Source organism: Taurulus bubalis (assembly GCF_910589615.1).
Source record: "Taurulus bubalis genome assembly, chromosome: 4".
Classification (NCBI taxonomy): Eukaryota; Metazoa; Chordata; class Actinopteri; order Perciformes; family Cottidae; genus Taurulus; species Taurulus bubalis.
The window spans coordinates 21,097,171-21,113,556 of NC_136592.1; the positions used below are offsets into that span (position 1 = coordinate 21,097,171).

General features: G+C 39.5%; 1 protein-coding gene across 1 annotated transcript in view; it reads left to right on the forward strand.

Annotated features, from left to right (window-relative positions):
• unc13c (unc-13 homolog C (C. elegans)) overlaps positions 1–16,386 on the forward strand; it is a gene marked incomplete at both ends in the record, with an annotated part of 87,360 nt that overhangs the window by 35,694 nt on the left and 35,280 nt on the right. The window contains 4 exons of the mRNA XM_079217306.1: positions 5,776–5,865; positions 6,885–7,013; positions 13,381–13,514; positions 15,759–15,844. Coding sequence (XP_079073432.1) covers positions 5,776–5,865; positions 6,885–7,013; positions 13,381–13,514; positions 15,759–15,844 — 439 coding nt within the window. The remainder of the gene's footprint in view (positions 1–5,775; positions 5,866–6,884; positions 7,014–13,380; positions 13,515–15,758; positions 15,845–16,386) is intronic.

A 16,386-nucleotide genomic window follows, 5' to 3' on the forward strand; every position in this document is an offset into this window, starting at 1 on the left:
AATGAGGCACAGCGCCCTGCAGGAGTAGCCAGTAGCTATGTGTTATAACTGAACATAGTTATTAATCATTTATCAATGGCCTCATTCAAAAATAAAAATAAAAGGCAAATTACCTTAGGACTCAGGCTTAGTACACAGGGCAGCGCTCTACCAGGTGATGCACATGCACATCTTCTCCCTTGCTGGTGGCATCACACGGTGAACTGTAACTGAGAGATGAGCCTCTCAACTTTAGTGTGATTATTGCTATTATTCCCCTGTTCTTTACCACGGCCCACAAGCCACATGTGATTCAAGAGACACACCCTGATAGCGCATAGATAGACCCTCCTGCCTGCCTACGAAGAGAAAGAAAAAGAGGGTGAGAGAAGGACAGCAAGTAGCTAGCGTGAAAGAGAGAGGACTTGAGTTAGACAGAGAATGGACTGGCAAATAGCAAGTGAGGGATAAAGAGGATTTGGAAAAAAAACGTTCGATGAAAAAAGCAGAGAGGGAGTTGGACGAGATGGGATTTGGACAAAGAGGGAGAGAGTTGGAGGGAAAGAGAGATTGATTTGGAAGGAGAGAAGAAACAGACGAGGAATGAAAGGAGGCATGGTGGTTGGGCAACAGAGGGTTAAGTGAAGGAGAGATGACCTCTTTTATTTTCAGATGACCTGGCTGTCTGGCGATGAGAGCAGTCACAGAATATCACATTGGCTTCACCTGCCAGAGCTGCCCTGCTGCTCTCTTGTCAAGCCTGCCACAGACCAGTGGTTCATGCACACAGTTCATACTCTCTCTTTCGCTCTCTCACTTTCTGAAGCCGTCCCACAGAGCCGGCCTGCCACTATTGGACAGTAATACGATTCAGATCTGGCTACTCAGTCCGTTCATCGTATAGATTTCACTATAATGACATTCTGAGGCAGATTGAGTTTGCTTTTGTAAAATAGGGGGCTTGAATCAGCAGAGCGGGAGCAGGGTAGCACCTGCCACTTTACATTTAGCTACATATGCGTTTCTTCCTTGTAAACTTCATTCTATCGGCCCTGATACACAGTGGCACCTTGCATAGCCAGTCTGTCCCAGCTGGGATTTGCAGGTTCGGACATAACATATCAGTATTCAGAGCACACTGCGAAGGAGTTAGGCTGTTGGCTTAGTTTGGACAGTTTGATATAAAGTGATGTTTGTTCAGTAAGCTCCCCTGGGATATTATTTTAAAATGTAACTCTGTGTAGCAGTGGGCTTTATGAGAAAAGGTTACTTAATGCAAACACCTGCTTTGTTGCTTTCTACGATGCAATAGTTCCTGCTGCCTCCTCCAGTAAAAAGAAAAGAACATAGTTCCATGCTGTAACATTAGCTCTCTACAGCAGGATTGTGTCATATTCAGCAACCTTGAGCTGTTAATGGATCTGCTAAAGCATTAAATTACAAAGTACCGTATACTACTGGGATAATATCCACAAGGTTGCTCCATAGCAAGATGTACTTACATACATATACATATCACAGTCTGCTATAAAAGCAAACAACTGGCTTCTGGTATCCAAACATGGCAGACAAATATAATTTTCTATTTTCTTAAAGGAATAAGGTATTTACAAATAACAAAACAGTATCTGGATTGTTGTAAGTATTTCTGATAACGTTGTTCTTTGCAGAGTAACAACTGCATAATCCCAAATTGAAATTTATGACAGACAATGTAAAAGACAAGTATACGAGACAAGCTAATATCACCTTTCACAGTCCAGAGTATAATAAACATATGGGCCAACTCTGATGGGAAAATAACAATCATCGCATATATACTATATACGCATATATACATGTTTAAAAAAAAATATTTTCTGTGTAACATGATGTTGCACTATATCCAAACCTCATTTCAGTTGAAACAGCAGAGGTTGTTAAACCACTTTAAGAGATGTCCCTTTTTAACAAAACATCTCAAATGTATATCCATTACTGCTGGGGTTGGCAGTTTAGCAGTTTATTTCGGATGTTTTTGGGGAAGAATTCCATTAAAAAACTTTCAATAAATTGTAATTAAAGTGATACTCCAGAGTAGGCAGTTGTGTGGAAAAGGCAACAAAAAAAAACTTCCTGAATAAGATAATGCAGCCCTCATACTGCAGCTCTCCCCACTCTGTCCTCAGCCCCTTCGAACCAGACGAGCACAGGCATATATAAGCAAGTTCGAGCCATTCCTTTCAAACATAGTCTCTATCGTGATTGTGATCCTGATGCCGTTATAATGCGGCAATTATATAAGAGCTACCGTCCTGTTTTCTTACCAAACATGTGACCCTGTAAAGCCCTTTGAGATGACAAAACTGTGATTTGAAGAATCGGGGAAGGGCTTCCATGATGGAGAGAATTAGTTGCTAATCGTTTAGCCCTCTGCTAATCACAACGCAGCAGTTCTCACTTAGGCTAACTACAGCCATGAGCAAAAGGCTCAACATATTCTCTTCTCTCTGAAACGCTTCATTGATATTGTCAGACTCGTTTTTTGATAAGTCCCCCTTACTTCTTTGGGTTGCTTAGTATTATGGGCAGTTGTTGCTCATGCTAGGATAGCAACCTTTCCTGCAGGATATTCTGCCATTGAATGATGCTTTCAACAAAGGGATCGGTTTAGGTTTGGGATTTCTAAGAGGTGCAGAAGTCTAGTTTTCTCTCAGACCACTTGAATTACAATATGCTGAAAGGTTATTGTGTTTTTTTGCCCAACGACGGCAAAAATTAACTGCCTACCCAAGCTTTAAGCAATTTTTTATACTTTTAACTTCAATAGTCACTCATCCACACACATATACACACACTCTGTGGCAAATGCCTTTGCTCAGGATGGTCAGAGTGCAGGGTGACCGGTGCAATGTCCCTTTGGCAGTTTGAGGTCCAGTACCCGTCAGAGCATGACTGCTTTTGATCTCTTTTTCCACATAATTACCTTCACTTGCCCGGTGTCTGACAGGCAACATTTTTTAACCATTATGCTGGCCCTGTAAAAATATTAAATGTTTAAACACAGGGATATTCATACATGGTAATTGTGAAGCTGTGCAGTGCATTTTTTATAATAAAAAAAACGTGTTACGATAAGCAGTCACTGCTTTTAAGTTTTGCACTCAGCAAAGGCACTGGCCCAACATTGTATTCATTGTACACTATAACAAAGACAAATAACTAAAAGCTCATCAGTATCACTCACTCCTCGCCTCATCTCATAATGGGATGTATGTCATCTTCTGAAGGCAGAGCTGGTGTTGTCTCTACTCAAGAGGTGGATGTTTTGCTTTCTTAGTGTGCTTGCTTGCTTCTCTGCAAATAATTTGACTCTTTTTTCCTTTGTTCTTTTTGATGATGAAGTTTGTCTGGTCCTTGTGTGTTCAGACGGAGCATTTCTTAAAGTTTAGTCAAAGTTACTTACACTACTGTCACTGCTTTTAGAAACCCTACACATTGATAGTAGGGTTTCTGCAGAGAAAAAGAGTAATTGTAAAGTAAGATACTGGATTTATCATTTTTATGTTGGTCAGCAACAGTAAGAAGCTAAATTCCCAGTTTCTTGTGCGTTGTATGTACCAGTTCACAAGTACATGTTGTTTTATTTTGTTACTATCTTGTTTCATTCTTCTATCGGCCTTTCTTTTTTCTTTTGCCTGAAAAGCACTTTGAATGACCTCTATGTATTATACGGTGCCATACAACTATACTACAACTTGCCTTGCCTTTTTAAGCTAACAGTATATAGCCTGAAGCTTTGATTGTAAATTAGATACATCGTATTTAGTTGTTCCTTGCTTTACACAGATATAGTCAATCATGAATGCATTTTTGTGAACCCTTGCCATCTGCAACCAAAACATGATCTCAAATGTCTAATTAGATTGGGAGCTGTGATCATAGCATTTTGCATGTAGACATTTGTTTTTTGTGAAGAACCCACCTACCTCCTTTGCAGCAAACATAATGAGTGTCAATGAGCACTTGACTTTCCGTGACTTCAATCACCATAATTGCACAGCTAGATTACCTTTCGATGTCAGAATCCACAAATCAGCAGATTTAAAATGCTGCACTGTGAAGCATTTTTGTCTTCATTTAAATGTAAAAATATGATATAAGATATTATGCAATTTTAATCATCATTTAAAAACCAAGTAGACTCAATGAATCAGACTTCCACTATCACTGAAAGGCAGACAGGAGTGGCAATTCCATTTTTTTTCTGTGCTATGTCTGCTCTTTCATTGGTGATTTTCTTCACCTTGATAAAAGGTGTTAATGCCTATTTTGGAAAAGCAAGAAAGCACATATTAGTTTGGTAGTACTTGAGGAACATTGGTCTTCGTAAATTACATTCGATTTATTTTCCAGAATTACTTTTTTAGCAACAAATCACACTCTCAATTCTGTAAAAGTTGCAATTCCTACAACCAAAGTAAACAGATAAAACACATTTTGAGCTGTTGTCGTAAGCGTTCCAGCACAGTGATTTCAGGAGGTGTGTTAATGGCGACATTCAAGGCTGTATTGAAAGCTACAGAGTCCATGTTTCAAATGGACTGATGGTCTCACTTTTATCTGAAGGTTACATGTATGTGATTATATTGTGAAAAAAATTCTATCTATATCAGCAGAGAGAGAAAGCATAGTAACTGATGGCGCTCATGAGCTCATTTTATGAATGAAACATATGCAACAAAAGGAAAAATGTTTTCTTTGATTGTAATTGAAAGATTTAAATTAAAAGGAGTCTGCTGAGACATGGTAAAATGGCTTGAATAACATTTTAAAATTTAAACTGAGAAACAACTGATGAAATACACAAAACAACTATATTGTTCATATAAAATGAAGTGATGCAAAATGCATTAAGTGGAGGCAAAAAAAGCCTGCTCACAACAGATTTTCTTTTCCTTTTTTCCCCCTTCAGCAGCCAAATATAATATAACTGGTCCACATTTGCTTGTGCAGAATGTGTGTCAAGCTTGTTTTCCTGGAGGCTTTTAATCTTTACTGGGCACTACACTTTCACTTCTAAATTTGACTGCTCCTATTTATCATCTGTCTTCAGAAATGCGCTGTAAGTGGACAGCTGACTGTCTGAAAGGCATTAACAGGCCGTCCACGTTTTCTTCTACTGTTCTTTTTGAGACCACTGAACACCATTGAACTGATATTTTATCAAAACTCAATTTTCGGAGACTGGTCGTCTTGAATCATTTATCAACCCAATAGAAACCTCTATGCGGCTCGAAAAAAAGATGCCAGGCGAGTTCCTGCTTCCGCTGATCGGCCTTGATCTCGGATAGACCTCCCCTGTGCTCGTGCTGTCAGACCTAGAGGCTGCTGTGAGGATTTGGCTCTATTTCATCAATCCCCATTGTGCATTTATTGACAAGGTAGAGGAGGGATAGAAAACAAGCTACATTTTATTAGAGCACTGAGGATGTTGAATAAGTAGTATAATGTATGGTGCAGTGAGGCCTTTCCTCAATGCTGTCAGGGCTTTATATGCTCCCCGTCACGGTGCTCTGCACTGCCTGATGGCTTCATGGCCCCAAAATAGAGGTTTTCATCAACGGAGACCTCCCTTGTCCACTAAACGATTAGACAGACAGACATTTCGGTATGATTGCTGGGCATTGTTCTGTAATCAATTTCAATGTTTCAGGCTACGCAATGTGATGTGGTGGGTGAGGGTGGGTGACGTTAAAAGGCTGCTTTCAACCAGATGTTTCCTCATGTTATTTTCCCCTCTCTTTCTTAATTCAGGATAATTTCCCTGCAGGAAACCCAGAGCGTCTGCTAGATCTCAAGTCCACTGTTGATCTGCTGACCAGCATCACCTTCTTCAGGATGAAGGTAGCGTGTGTGTATGGGTGTGTGAGAGAATGTGTAGGTTTTATAGAGTACAATTTGATAGGCAACGTGGGAGTTTGGCACTCGATTTAAGCGAAATTGAAAGAAGCACAAGCATTGTAATAAATGATGATGGAGCATAAGCACTATCCTTTAAATATATCATCTATAACCTTTCACCACAGCAGTGCAGTGACTGAGACACCTTCAATAATGGCCAATGCCTGTGAAATCTCACAACATCCAATTAAAAACATTGATTTCAGGCACGTTTTGTTTAGGTATAATCGATTCACGCTCATAATTCCCAAAACCCGTCCCTCTCAACACCACTGGCCATTCAAATCCAAATTGCTTATGGCTTAACCATTTTCTTGACTGCAGGCCAATGTGTGTGTAGTGTTGACCTGCATACTACAGCTAGCCTGTATGAAAATGCGTCCAGCTCTGTCTTGTTTCCTCTCCCTCTCTGTCCCCCAACAGTACGTCTTGACGCGATGCGCTATATGAAGAGCGCAGCTCCGCTCTCTTTTGGCGTGAGTGGGGGAGTAGCGCTAGTGCACTGAAGCAAAGCTAAGATGGCAGCTATGAGCAAAGGAATGAAATCTGTCACTTTAGGTTACCAAGGCTTTCACTCTGTGCCATGCCCATGCTGCACTGCACTGTGTATACGCACAGCTGCTCACTCACAGGAGCTACAGTTTTACGCTACGATTTACTGCACATTTACAATCTGGCCGCATGTCAATTTATGGTACATAATGGATGGAAGAAGGCTGCCCTTTTTCCACAAGGAAGTGATATCTTGGGAGTAATACTTCTTGTACATGATATCACTACGTTATCACTTCACTGATGTATGGTCCTCTACATAAAAATATATTTAAGACACAGTAACTGTCATTGATTTGGGTTGCTAACATTGTATATAGTTAATGGATGATTTAATGTTGTGTAAATTGCTATGAGACTTAGGACAACACACATTGTAATCATGTGCATGTGTTTGTGTGTGTGTGCAGGTACAAGAGCTCCAGAGTCCACCAAGAGCCAGTATGGTGGTGAAGGACTGTGTGAAGGCGTGTCTGGACTCTACATACAAATACATTTTTGATAACTGTCATGAATTGTACAACCAGCTCCTTGACCAGGTAAACTGCTTCCAGACTATCACTACTAATCAACCTTTAATAGCTTAATAAATGCAGACCTTTACTGTTGCACAAGTACCAATAACTGCTCAGCAAATTCGCAGACAGTCCAAAAAGTGAATAAGTGACACATTTTGAGATCTCTTTACTCCTCACATTAGCATCTAGCAGATGTAGTCACGCACACACTAAACAATGCGTCATTTCAACACTTGTCGAGTTCTCACTTGGATTCAGTGAGCATGTATCTTGAAACCTAGTGAAATCAACAACAAAGGCATGATTACCAAAAAGATGAAGAACAGCATAAGCTGTCAGTTATGAGGTGTGGATAGTGTTAGTCGAACCAAAATCAGGCCTGCTGCATGGTTCTCGCGCCGGACCAGCTCTCAGCTTTGGCTGCTTGTTGATAATTGGCTCGTTGGATAGCTAACCCTTGACGCAAATACTTCCTTCTTCTCCGCCTCCTTTCTAAACACACCAGTAATCAGATAGTCATTGTATTTTCTTAGAGAAGAACAGGGAGGTAAACTCCCTCATCCCTCATTTAAACAAACATTGCCTTGTCTTTGGCTGAAGCAACCTTTGTGCATCTTGCTGCAAAAAAAAAGTTGAAAATCTGAATATAAATTCAGATTGTGATTGTAAAAATGTTGCATTCATTTCATCCCTGTTTTAGTATATGTCTACCATCTGTTCAGCTTTAGTGTTGTTTTGTTTCTTTCATTATGCTTGTTGTTGTTGTACAACTTCATTGGGTTGAAAGCCATAAGCCAGGACTCTGCAAGACAATGTAACAATTGTATTTCTAACAAGAGGATTCTTTTTTTTATGGATAGTACACACAGGATACTGGCAAGCAGACTATCAAAATGTATGCATGCTTGTTTAGCTTTACTAACAAACTTTTTGGTAATGTTCTCTGCCTTTCTGAAAATGTATTTTATGAGTAAACACAAGTAAATGAAAGCAAATAAATGAAAGCAGCTGACAATATACCTGCTCTGCTGGTTTATGTAATAATCTACAAATCTACCAACTAGCAACTCAACATCTGGTAATTAGCCAGATTGCAGCAGATTGGCAACCCTAACCACATAACTCACCTAGTGGAGTCTTTATGAAGGTACATGTATCATTGCAAAAATTGAGCTGTGAGCTAAATGATGTAGCTTACTTAAATTCAATTTAAATTAAATTTAATTACTAATTGTCCTTTAAAAGTCATTACAATAATATTGAATAGACGTACTACTTCGGGACCACTCCAATTCATTTGTCAGTAACTCCAGGTAAAAACACAAATTTCTTAAATCTACTGCCAGGTTCTGGCACGCACGGCATACTTTCATCCCGTATCACCTCCATCCTGTCAAGAAAATGACATCCCTTTTCAGCTTTTCTGTCCTTTGTGTTGATGTGTGACAATGCCGGTAATATATGAATTAAATTCAATGCGTTGGCTAGAAATCGGAGGCTTAATATGAAAACATGCTATATTTCTTATATATATATATATATATATATATATATATATATATATATATATATATATATATATATATATATATATATATATTTATATGTTCACCGTGTCTATTGCAAACTTTGCATGAAGGAGTTCAACCTTCTAAGAAAGAGAGTAAGTGAAGAGTTATATAAAAGCAGCCAAGCACCAGGCAGCACTTCCTTGATTTAAATCCCTATTTCATCTTTTAAAGGCTTTTTTGGCTCTCAAGAGTCACGGTGGATAATGATGTATTGTATGAGCACAAAAAATAAGTCTCAATGTGAACAATATATATAAACTGGAATGAAAGTATGCTGCCATACTGCCTCCTCGTGTAGGAACTAGCATGCTATGAGCAGCTAAAGGCATGTTTTCATATTAAGCACTCATAGACTCAATTATTTCTATTTTCAGGAAACACAGCATCATCCAGTTCTCAGTTATAGTTTCCTTCTTCAAACACATGAAGATTTCCATGAGCTAGTTTACTTGCTTTGGCCTTGCCTGAGTAAATAATCAGGCAACAGGCAGCTCCGGCGAATAATTTTTCCAGTTTACTTCCCAAGGAGAATGGCCTCCCCACCTCAGAAGATAATGTCCTTTAAGATAATGGGTGCAATCCGCTCAAAAGCTGAATAATAAGCTTTTTTTGTTTAAACAGCCTGAGGGGTTGTAAGCAATTACCAAACCGGAGAGATAGACGCTTTCCCTAATTACATCTTCGTCCACCACAGTTTCACAATTGACAGCCTCTCCATCATTGTTTCCTCCACAGCAGAAAGAAAAAGACATCAACTACATTCCAGAGCAAATCTCACTTTGAGTCTAAATTATTATGTCCACATACACTAGGTAGCCTTTGACTCATTTCAGAACACATTTCAGACCCTGATTCTCCAGTTGCTAACGGTGACTGAGTGCTGCGACATAACAGATGTCACGGTGGCCAAGCAGGCAGTCAAATATCTAGCAAAGCTCCAATGAGGCATCTTGCATAACAAACAACAAAGCGTTCCGCCTCTGCCTAGGCGTAAAATGGCTGGGAGGAGGAAAGACAGAGAGAATCTGGCTTAACCATTTCTTTAATCCTGGCTGGAAAAGTATGATGTGGAAAAGCAAGACGAAGGGTAAATGGAAGGAGAGCGGAACGAAAAAGGGACCATATTTTCTTTCTGTGAATGAATGTGGATCGGCAAATAATGGTGCACAGGCCAGAAATGCCTTGTAGCATGCACATGCATCTCTGATAAATGTACACGTATATGCACACATTCTTACGAATTATGCAAATACAAATGCAAAAGTAGACATATGAATAGAAGTGTTCTGCTTTGGAAGAGGGAGGTTGGTGATTGTTGACAGGCGCGCAAAAGTAGGCACTCACAGCCTGTTTGTGAGACGAGCTCGACTTGTTACTGAGCAGGCAATTCAAATTGATTTGATAGGTATCTCTCTAACGGACATTATCACATATTTGCCAACAATACCCAAATGGTTGATTTGACTGTGTTTGACGGAGACTTTGTTTGTTTTCAGAATGTGTGCCTTTGAGTTTTTTTTTCAAATATTTACACATACCACCTATTTCCTATGGGCGTTAAAATACATCACAGCTTTGTCTCTACTCACAGCTCTCTCTCTCTCTCTCTCTCTTGGGGATTTGATCACATTCTCCACGAACATCTTTCAATCAGAGACTCTGTAATTTGTGTCACATTGTGAGAATTGATGAGGAGCCAGTGATACGCTAATGCTGATTCCTCCCACACAGGGACTGAAAGTGCTAAACAATATACATAAAACACAAGCTACCCTCTGGAGGAGCAATACACTGCTATGAATATTTCTGCAGGTGCCCCCACCACCATTTTGCTATGGAAGTAGTGAAACTACCATCCGCTATGAGTTCAGTACAGTATTCATCTCCTAGTACAACTGGGAGTAAAGCCCATGGGTGTGTTGCCGACTGTAAAAAGACAGCAAGCTACTTAATCACCTTTAACAATGAGTTTGTACCTACTTGAGGTGAATACAGATGAGCAAAGGGAAACAACGCTATGCTTTAGCAGGATGCATACTGCATCCAATTTAATAGGGATGACACAACCTTCAGTGTCCTTCATACATGCATACAGCTATACACCCACTGACAGGTTTTGCATAGCTGAGTCACCTCCTGCAGAGATATTTGTTTAATTATATCATGCTTCCAATTTAACAGATATTCATCTTGTAGTAGCATATCTCCCCCCGATGGCCCAGGTCTCTCATACCAGGCAAGGCCTTCCTCTTTGAACTCATTAGCTATGTGTTAGGGGCCAAAGTGGATTGTAGGCCTGTTTCTTTGATCTAAACTCATACATTGCTAATATTATTTCTTTAATAATCTCTTGCTAACCTTTACATTTTTTTAATTTCATAATTGATGAATCAAACAAATCTGTTTCAGGTGCTGCTTGCCTCTATTTATGATGACACTAAGCAATGTGGTTTAGCATCTTGACCACTCTTTACCAGTTCTAGTGTATACTGAAGAGTTCTAGTGCATACTGAAGAGGATTTACTCTCCTGGGTTTATGAACTAGAAGGTCATCATGCATCATGCAGCCAGCTTCAAACGCAAGTCCCAACACAGTCTTTGATTCTGCTACATGTAAAGCTCCCTGTTGCCTCCACATTAAAAAAAAACAGTGCATTCATCATGTCTTGCTATGTAGCAAACTCTAGTGAATATGCAAATTAGAAGTTAAATGAGCCTTTGATCAATATGATGCCTGGGATGGAACCTCCCATGGAACGAGGAGTAATCTGTTTTTCATGACCATGGCACACTCAGTGACTTAACTTTTGCAGTCTCAAACCCAAATGATTAAAGTAGTGAACCCTCAGTTGACACGACTGACTGTCACAGAATCAGCTGTAAACCGTCTCTGCGTTTCTTGTTCCTGTGAGATTAAATTCTGTAGCTCCTCCAGTTTAAACGTTCGCCTTGCATCACCAGACATTCAAAACAAGAATCAACGTCATGGACATGATTTGATTATTGTAGGAATTGATTTGATTGCAAGGATCGGATCAATGATGAATTGACTCGTGTTGCTTTTCCATTTCCCAAGCTCTCACTAAATCGTCTCCTCTCCGTGCTGCACAGAAGTCTATAGGCTGTTAAATAATTCAACCCAAATTATTCAATAACCGATTGGAACATATTTCATTTTTTAACACAATTTAATTTTCACCAACATACATCAAGCTTAGATTTGGCTTTAGTCTGGAGTTACACACACAACTGAGAGAATGTGCATTGCATCCTCTTGGGAGGGTAAGTTTCCATAGTACACAGTCATACAGTAGATTATATTTGTCATTGTCGGTGAGCATCAGCGTGGGTGTGTTTGCATATTATCATGCCTGTGTATGATACAGATACATAGTGTTAGTATGCCTGAGTGTGTTGCAGTATGTGACCTCAGCTTTGGGTTGTTTGTGTGCGTGGCCTTGCTTGTTTTCGGTGGAACCTGTTCATGGCAGAGTGACTGACTGTGACAGTTAGGTGTTGACCGGAGATCAGTGTGGTTACGCTCAGTGTGGGGTGAGCAGATGGTAGAGTTAGGGAGAGGTTTCATATGTAACACCTTTCACCGAGGTACAGCCACAGAGATTTCAGCAACACAGTTTGACACACACTCACATCTACATTAGCACATAACAGAGGGTAATTACGCTTTTAAAACGTTAACGTTGTAATCCTTTAGGTTTTATGTTCAGTGTATCTGTTTCCAATGCAGCCAAACAAACTCACACTGTTGTAATACAGAGCTCAGTTGATAATCTGCCTTTTCCATCATAGCTTCAATCACTATCTGATTTTTAGCTGCACTTTGCGGGAGTAGTGCTCCACACAACAGCAGGGCACGGTGACCGGAGTTGGTTGCCATGATGAGGAGTTGGAGGTTTGCAGCCTGCAGCTCTTCATAGCAGCTCGCTGTAACTTATTGTACTGTTCTCCCTGCAATATTTAAAACAAATTCACTGTAAAAAAAAACAATATATGTAGAAAATGCTGAAAATTGTCGATTGTTTTGTGGACAAGATGAATACACAGTTTTTTTCTGTGACTGCCTCCCAGTAAACAAACACCTATTTTTGGTAACTTGTTGCAGGAATGTTCAGTTTGCATTATCAATAGCAAACAGCAGAACAATATTAACAGCGAGGCTTACATCAATAAAATACAATTTCAAACAGTAATGCAAATGATATACATGCATCACTTCTTTCCTGTGTATTTCTTGTACCAGTAATTGGAATCCAACATGGGGATGTCAGACTCCACAACTAACACTGATTGTGAATGGACTGGAATATAATTAATAGAATGCATACTCTAGTCTGTAATCACATAATGTAAATATAACAATGTTGACCGTGAATTAAATACAATATTGGCTTTGATTTCATTAAACTCTCGATTGTCAGATGGAGAATATGGTTTCAGATGATTTAGGCTCATTTGAAGTCTGGTAACCATGGCTCATCATGAGTTTGTTCAGTAGTGTCCTGACCAAACTAACATTATGTTCCTTAGTTCTTACTAAGTTCAATTTGTAATAAATTGCAACTATATTATCAATTGCATAGTCAAAAAAAGTCTTGGCGAGATAATATTATGACATGAAATACAGAATAAATGTGTTATAGTCTGTTTTTGTCGGTACATCAACCATCTTCGTTGGGCTTTTTCTTTGTGATCCCAGGCATTTTTTGCGATATCCCCAAATTAGAATTGTTCTGCTTCACCTTCAACACATTCAAACTGTCTTTGGATTCTCATCATCCTTATGTAATTCTCTGTAGAGCCGGAAGCAGGACATTCCCCGAGAGGAGCAGGGTCCATCTATAAAGAACCTGGACTTCTGGCCAAAACTCATCACTCTCATGGTGTCAGTAATCGATGAGGACCGGACAGCTTACACCCCCGTCATTAACCAGTAGGTACTTCTTTATTTTACCATGCAATCTGATTAAATACATGTTCAACCTATACTGAATTAGTTGCTTTCCTGGGAAGCAATTAAGCATTTGCATGACACTTGCATTGTTGGACATTACATCTTTTGCATGTAGCCATATATCTTCCATTAAATTTCAAAGGTATAAATGACCACACAAAAAACACTTAACAGGCAGAGAGACAGAGTTGTCAGTGCTTGCTATAAAGTGTCATGCTGTTGGGTTTATGACAACCATTCGTGACAAAAGAACATAGATGTGGTTGACTGGTAAGGATTTAAGAAAGTGATTGTTTGTTTGATATGGAAATATTGTAAAAAAATAAAATAGTGATGTTTGGGTCTTTAATAAGACTCATATTAATTAAATATTTACTTAATTGCTCAATTTTAATTCTGTACTTTTTATTTTATTTTATTTGGCTTAATTAAGGCAAATATATGCTTCAATGTTGTTTAGAGAATGTGAGGGGAAATAAAAAACCTTGCGCCTGTAAATTTGAAAAATGTATTTACTGATAGTCGAGACATGAATGAGCACAGTGTTGTGTAAGAAGGCTGGGAGGCAGCCAGAGAAGTCAGCGGTAAAAAATGCTTTGTTTTTATGGCTCACCATAGGATGGATGGATAAAAAGAGGAATGCAGTGTTGCTAAATTATATAACCGATGAGAGATTTGTTTGTAGGAAAAGGTTTTAGAGGCTGGTTGTGGTGATGGTGTTGAGGGAACGTTTGTGTTTACGTCCTTCTGATGATTTGGTTCATAAAATCAAACAATTTACTGTGGAGCTCACCTTATAAGAAATAAGATGAAGCATATTGTTCTTGTTCTGTCTCGCTCATACATATCCTCTCACGCGTTCGCCTCCCCCTTTTTCTTTTCTCCTTCCTCCTGCTGATTTACGATGCTTATTAAGACTCTGTTTATGCCCTAAGCTTTTTCTCCTACACTGTCTAATGATAGATTTGCAATATTCATGCCCATTTCCTCCACATTCCCCTGGTCAAATTCCAGAGTGACAGCAACTCTGATGCTTTTTCACTATAAACCCAAGAGTGGACTTGTTGCCTTTAAATAATGGGAGCTGTTGCCAGAGGGAAAACTGATGAAATGTTACGCTGTTGTTCTGTGCTGAGAACATTTATTGGGAATCTTGCTTGTCTTTTTTAGCCAATAGACTGATCTACAGAATGTATTTTATGATTGGAAACATAACATTGGATCCTGCAGGTGTTTATAATACTGTGAATGATAAGAAGCTTTTGAGATTATTTCCATGAACACTCATCATTCGGCTTGTAAACCACATAACATAATTTATTTCACATCGAAATAGATCGTAAACCATCTACAAGCATGCAAAGTAGTGCACTTGCATGATGAAACCAAAGAATAACCGAGGTTGAGAGACAGAATCGGAGAGTGATAGAGATGAAAGAGGGAGCAATTGTTTCTCTGTTTTTTGTTGTTGTTTTTTCTTTCCCAAATTCGCCTCCTTCTAATCTGAGTGTTTTTTCCTTTGCCCCCAAAGGATGTGCTGTTTGGGTTTTGAAGGGAAGAGGAAAGTGTGTGTGTGTGTGTGTGTGTGTGTGTGTGTGTGTGTGTGTGTGTGTGTGTGTGTGTGTTGGGGCAGTGGTGTGTAGCCAATGTCCTGCCTGAGCAGATGATTACTGTTGGAAATGGAAACCGTCAGACAAATGTGTTTTGTTGTCGGAAACAGCGCGGCCTCCGGCAAAAGTAAAACATTTCCAAATAAATTGACCTTTCTCAAGCCAAGGTCCTGTCATCTATAAATGTCCTCCTATCACTGTCTGAAAATGTTGGTGATTAAACCATTGGCACCTCGCATTCAAACTTTGACTGAAAATCTATAGACATTCAAAATAGCAGATTACTCTCCAAATAGGTTGCAGCCATCTTTCTCTCTCTCTCTCTCTCTCTCTCTCTCTCTCTCTCTCTCTCCCTTTCATTTGATGTTGTCATTTCCTATTGCACTTTTTCTAATCTGTATGCCATGTGCATGCATCTCCATTCCTCCCCAATTCAACCAGGTTTGGAAATGACCCGGGATTATTAGATTACGAGATTCACCAACCATGTCTCCTTGCACATCTGTTAAGTCTTTTGTTAGAGATTCCGGCTGGGCCGAGCCATCAGGCCACCCAGTCGAGCGTGTCATTGTACGGAAATGAGTTTGATTGGAATCCGTTTCAATTCCATCAGGTTTCCACAGGAGCTGAATGCGGGGAAGATCAGCGCTGAGATCATGTGGAGCCTCTTTGCCCTAGATATGAAGTATGCAATGGAAGGTGAGTAATGCTGCTGATCAGACGATGATCTCTTGCTTCAGGGCCTGCTTGTATGTGTAAAGGGAGTGAATGAGATCTAAGAATAAATGGTATAAATAGATTGAGAGTTGGTTAAGAATAACAGGTTACACTTGATTGTGTAACAGTGTGCACAATATCCAGAGTAGTCACTACTGAATGAGTAGCTACTCGTTAGCTATTTACTAATTAGCAGTTAATTATAATTTGGCCCTTCTCCTTCCTGTGTAACTACTCAGGAATAAGTGTTAAGTGTTACTGTGCTGTACCTCTGAGAATCTGAGTGCTGTTTATTGGCTGGTGTGACAGTGTTGTTTATCGGCTGTGTCTGGCTGTGGTCAGCTCGACTGCCTATCTAGATTACACTCTGCTGATTTCACTCTATTGATCATTAAAGAGGAACTGGAACTTCTTTTAATCCAGATAAACAATTGATTAATGGTATAATCAAAATCAGAAGAGATGCGGAGGTTAGTGTGTGTGTGTGTGTGTGTGTGTGTGTGTGTGTGTGTGTGTGTGTGTGT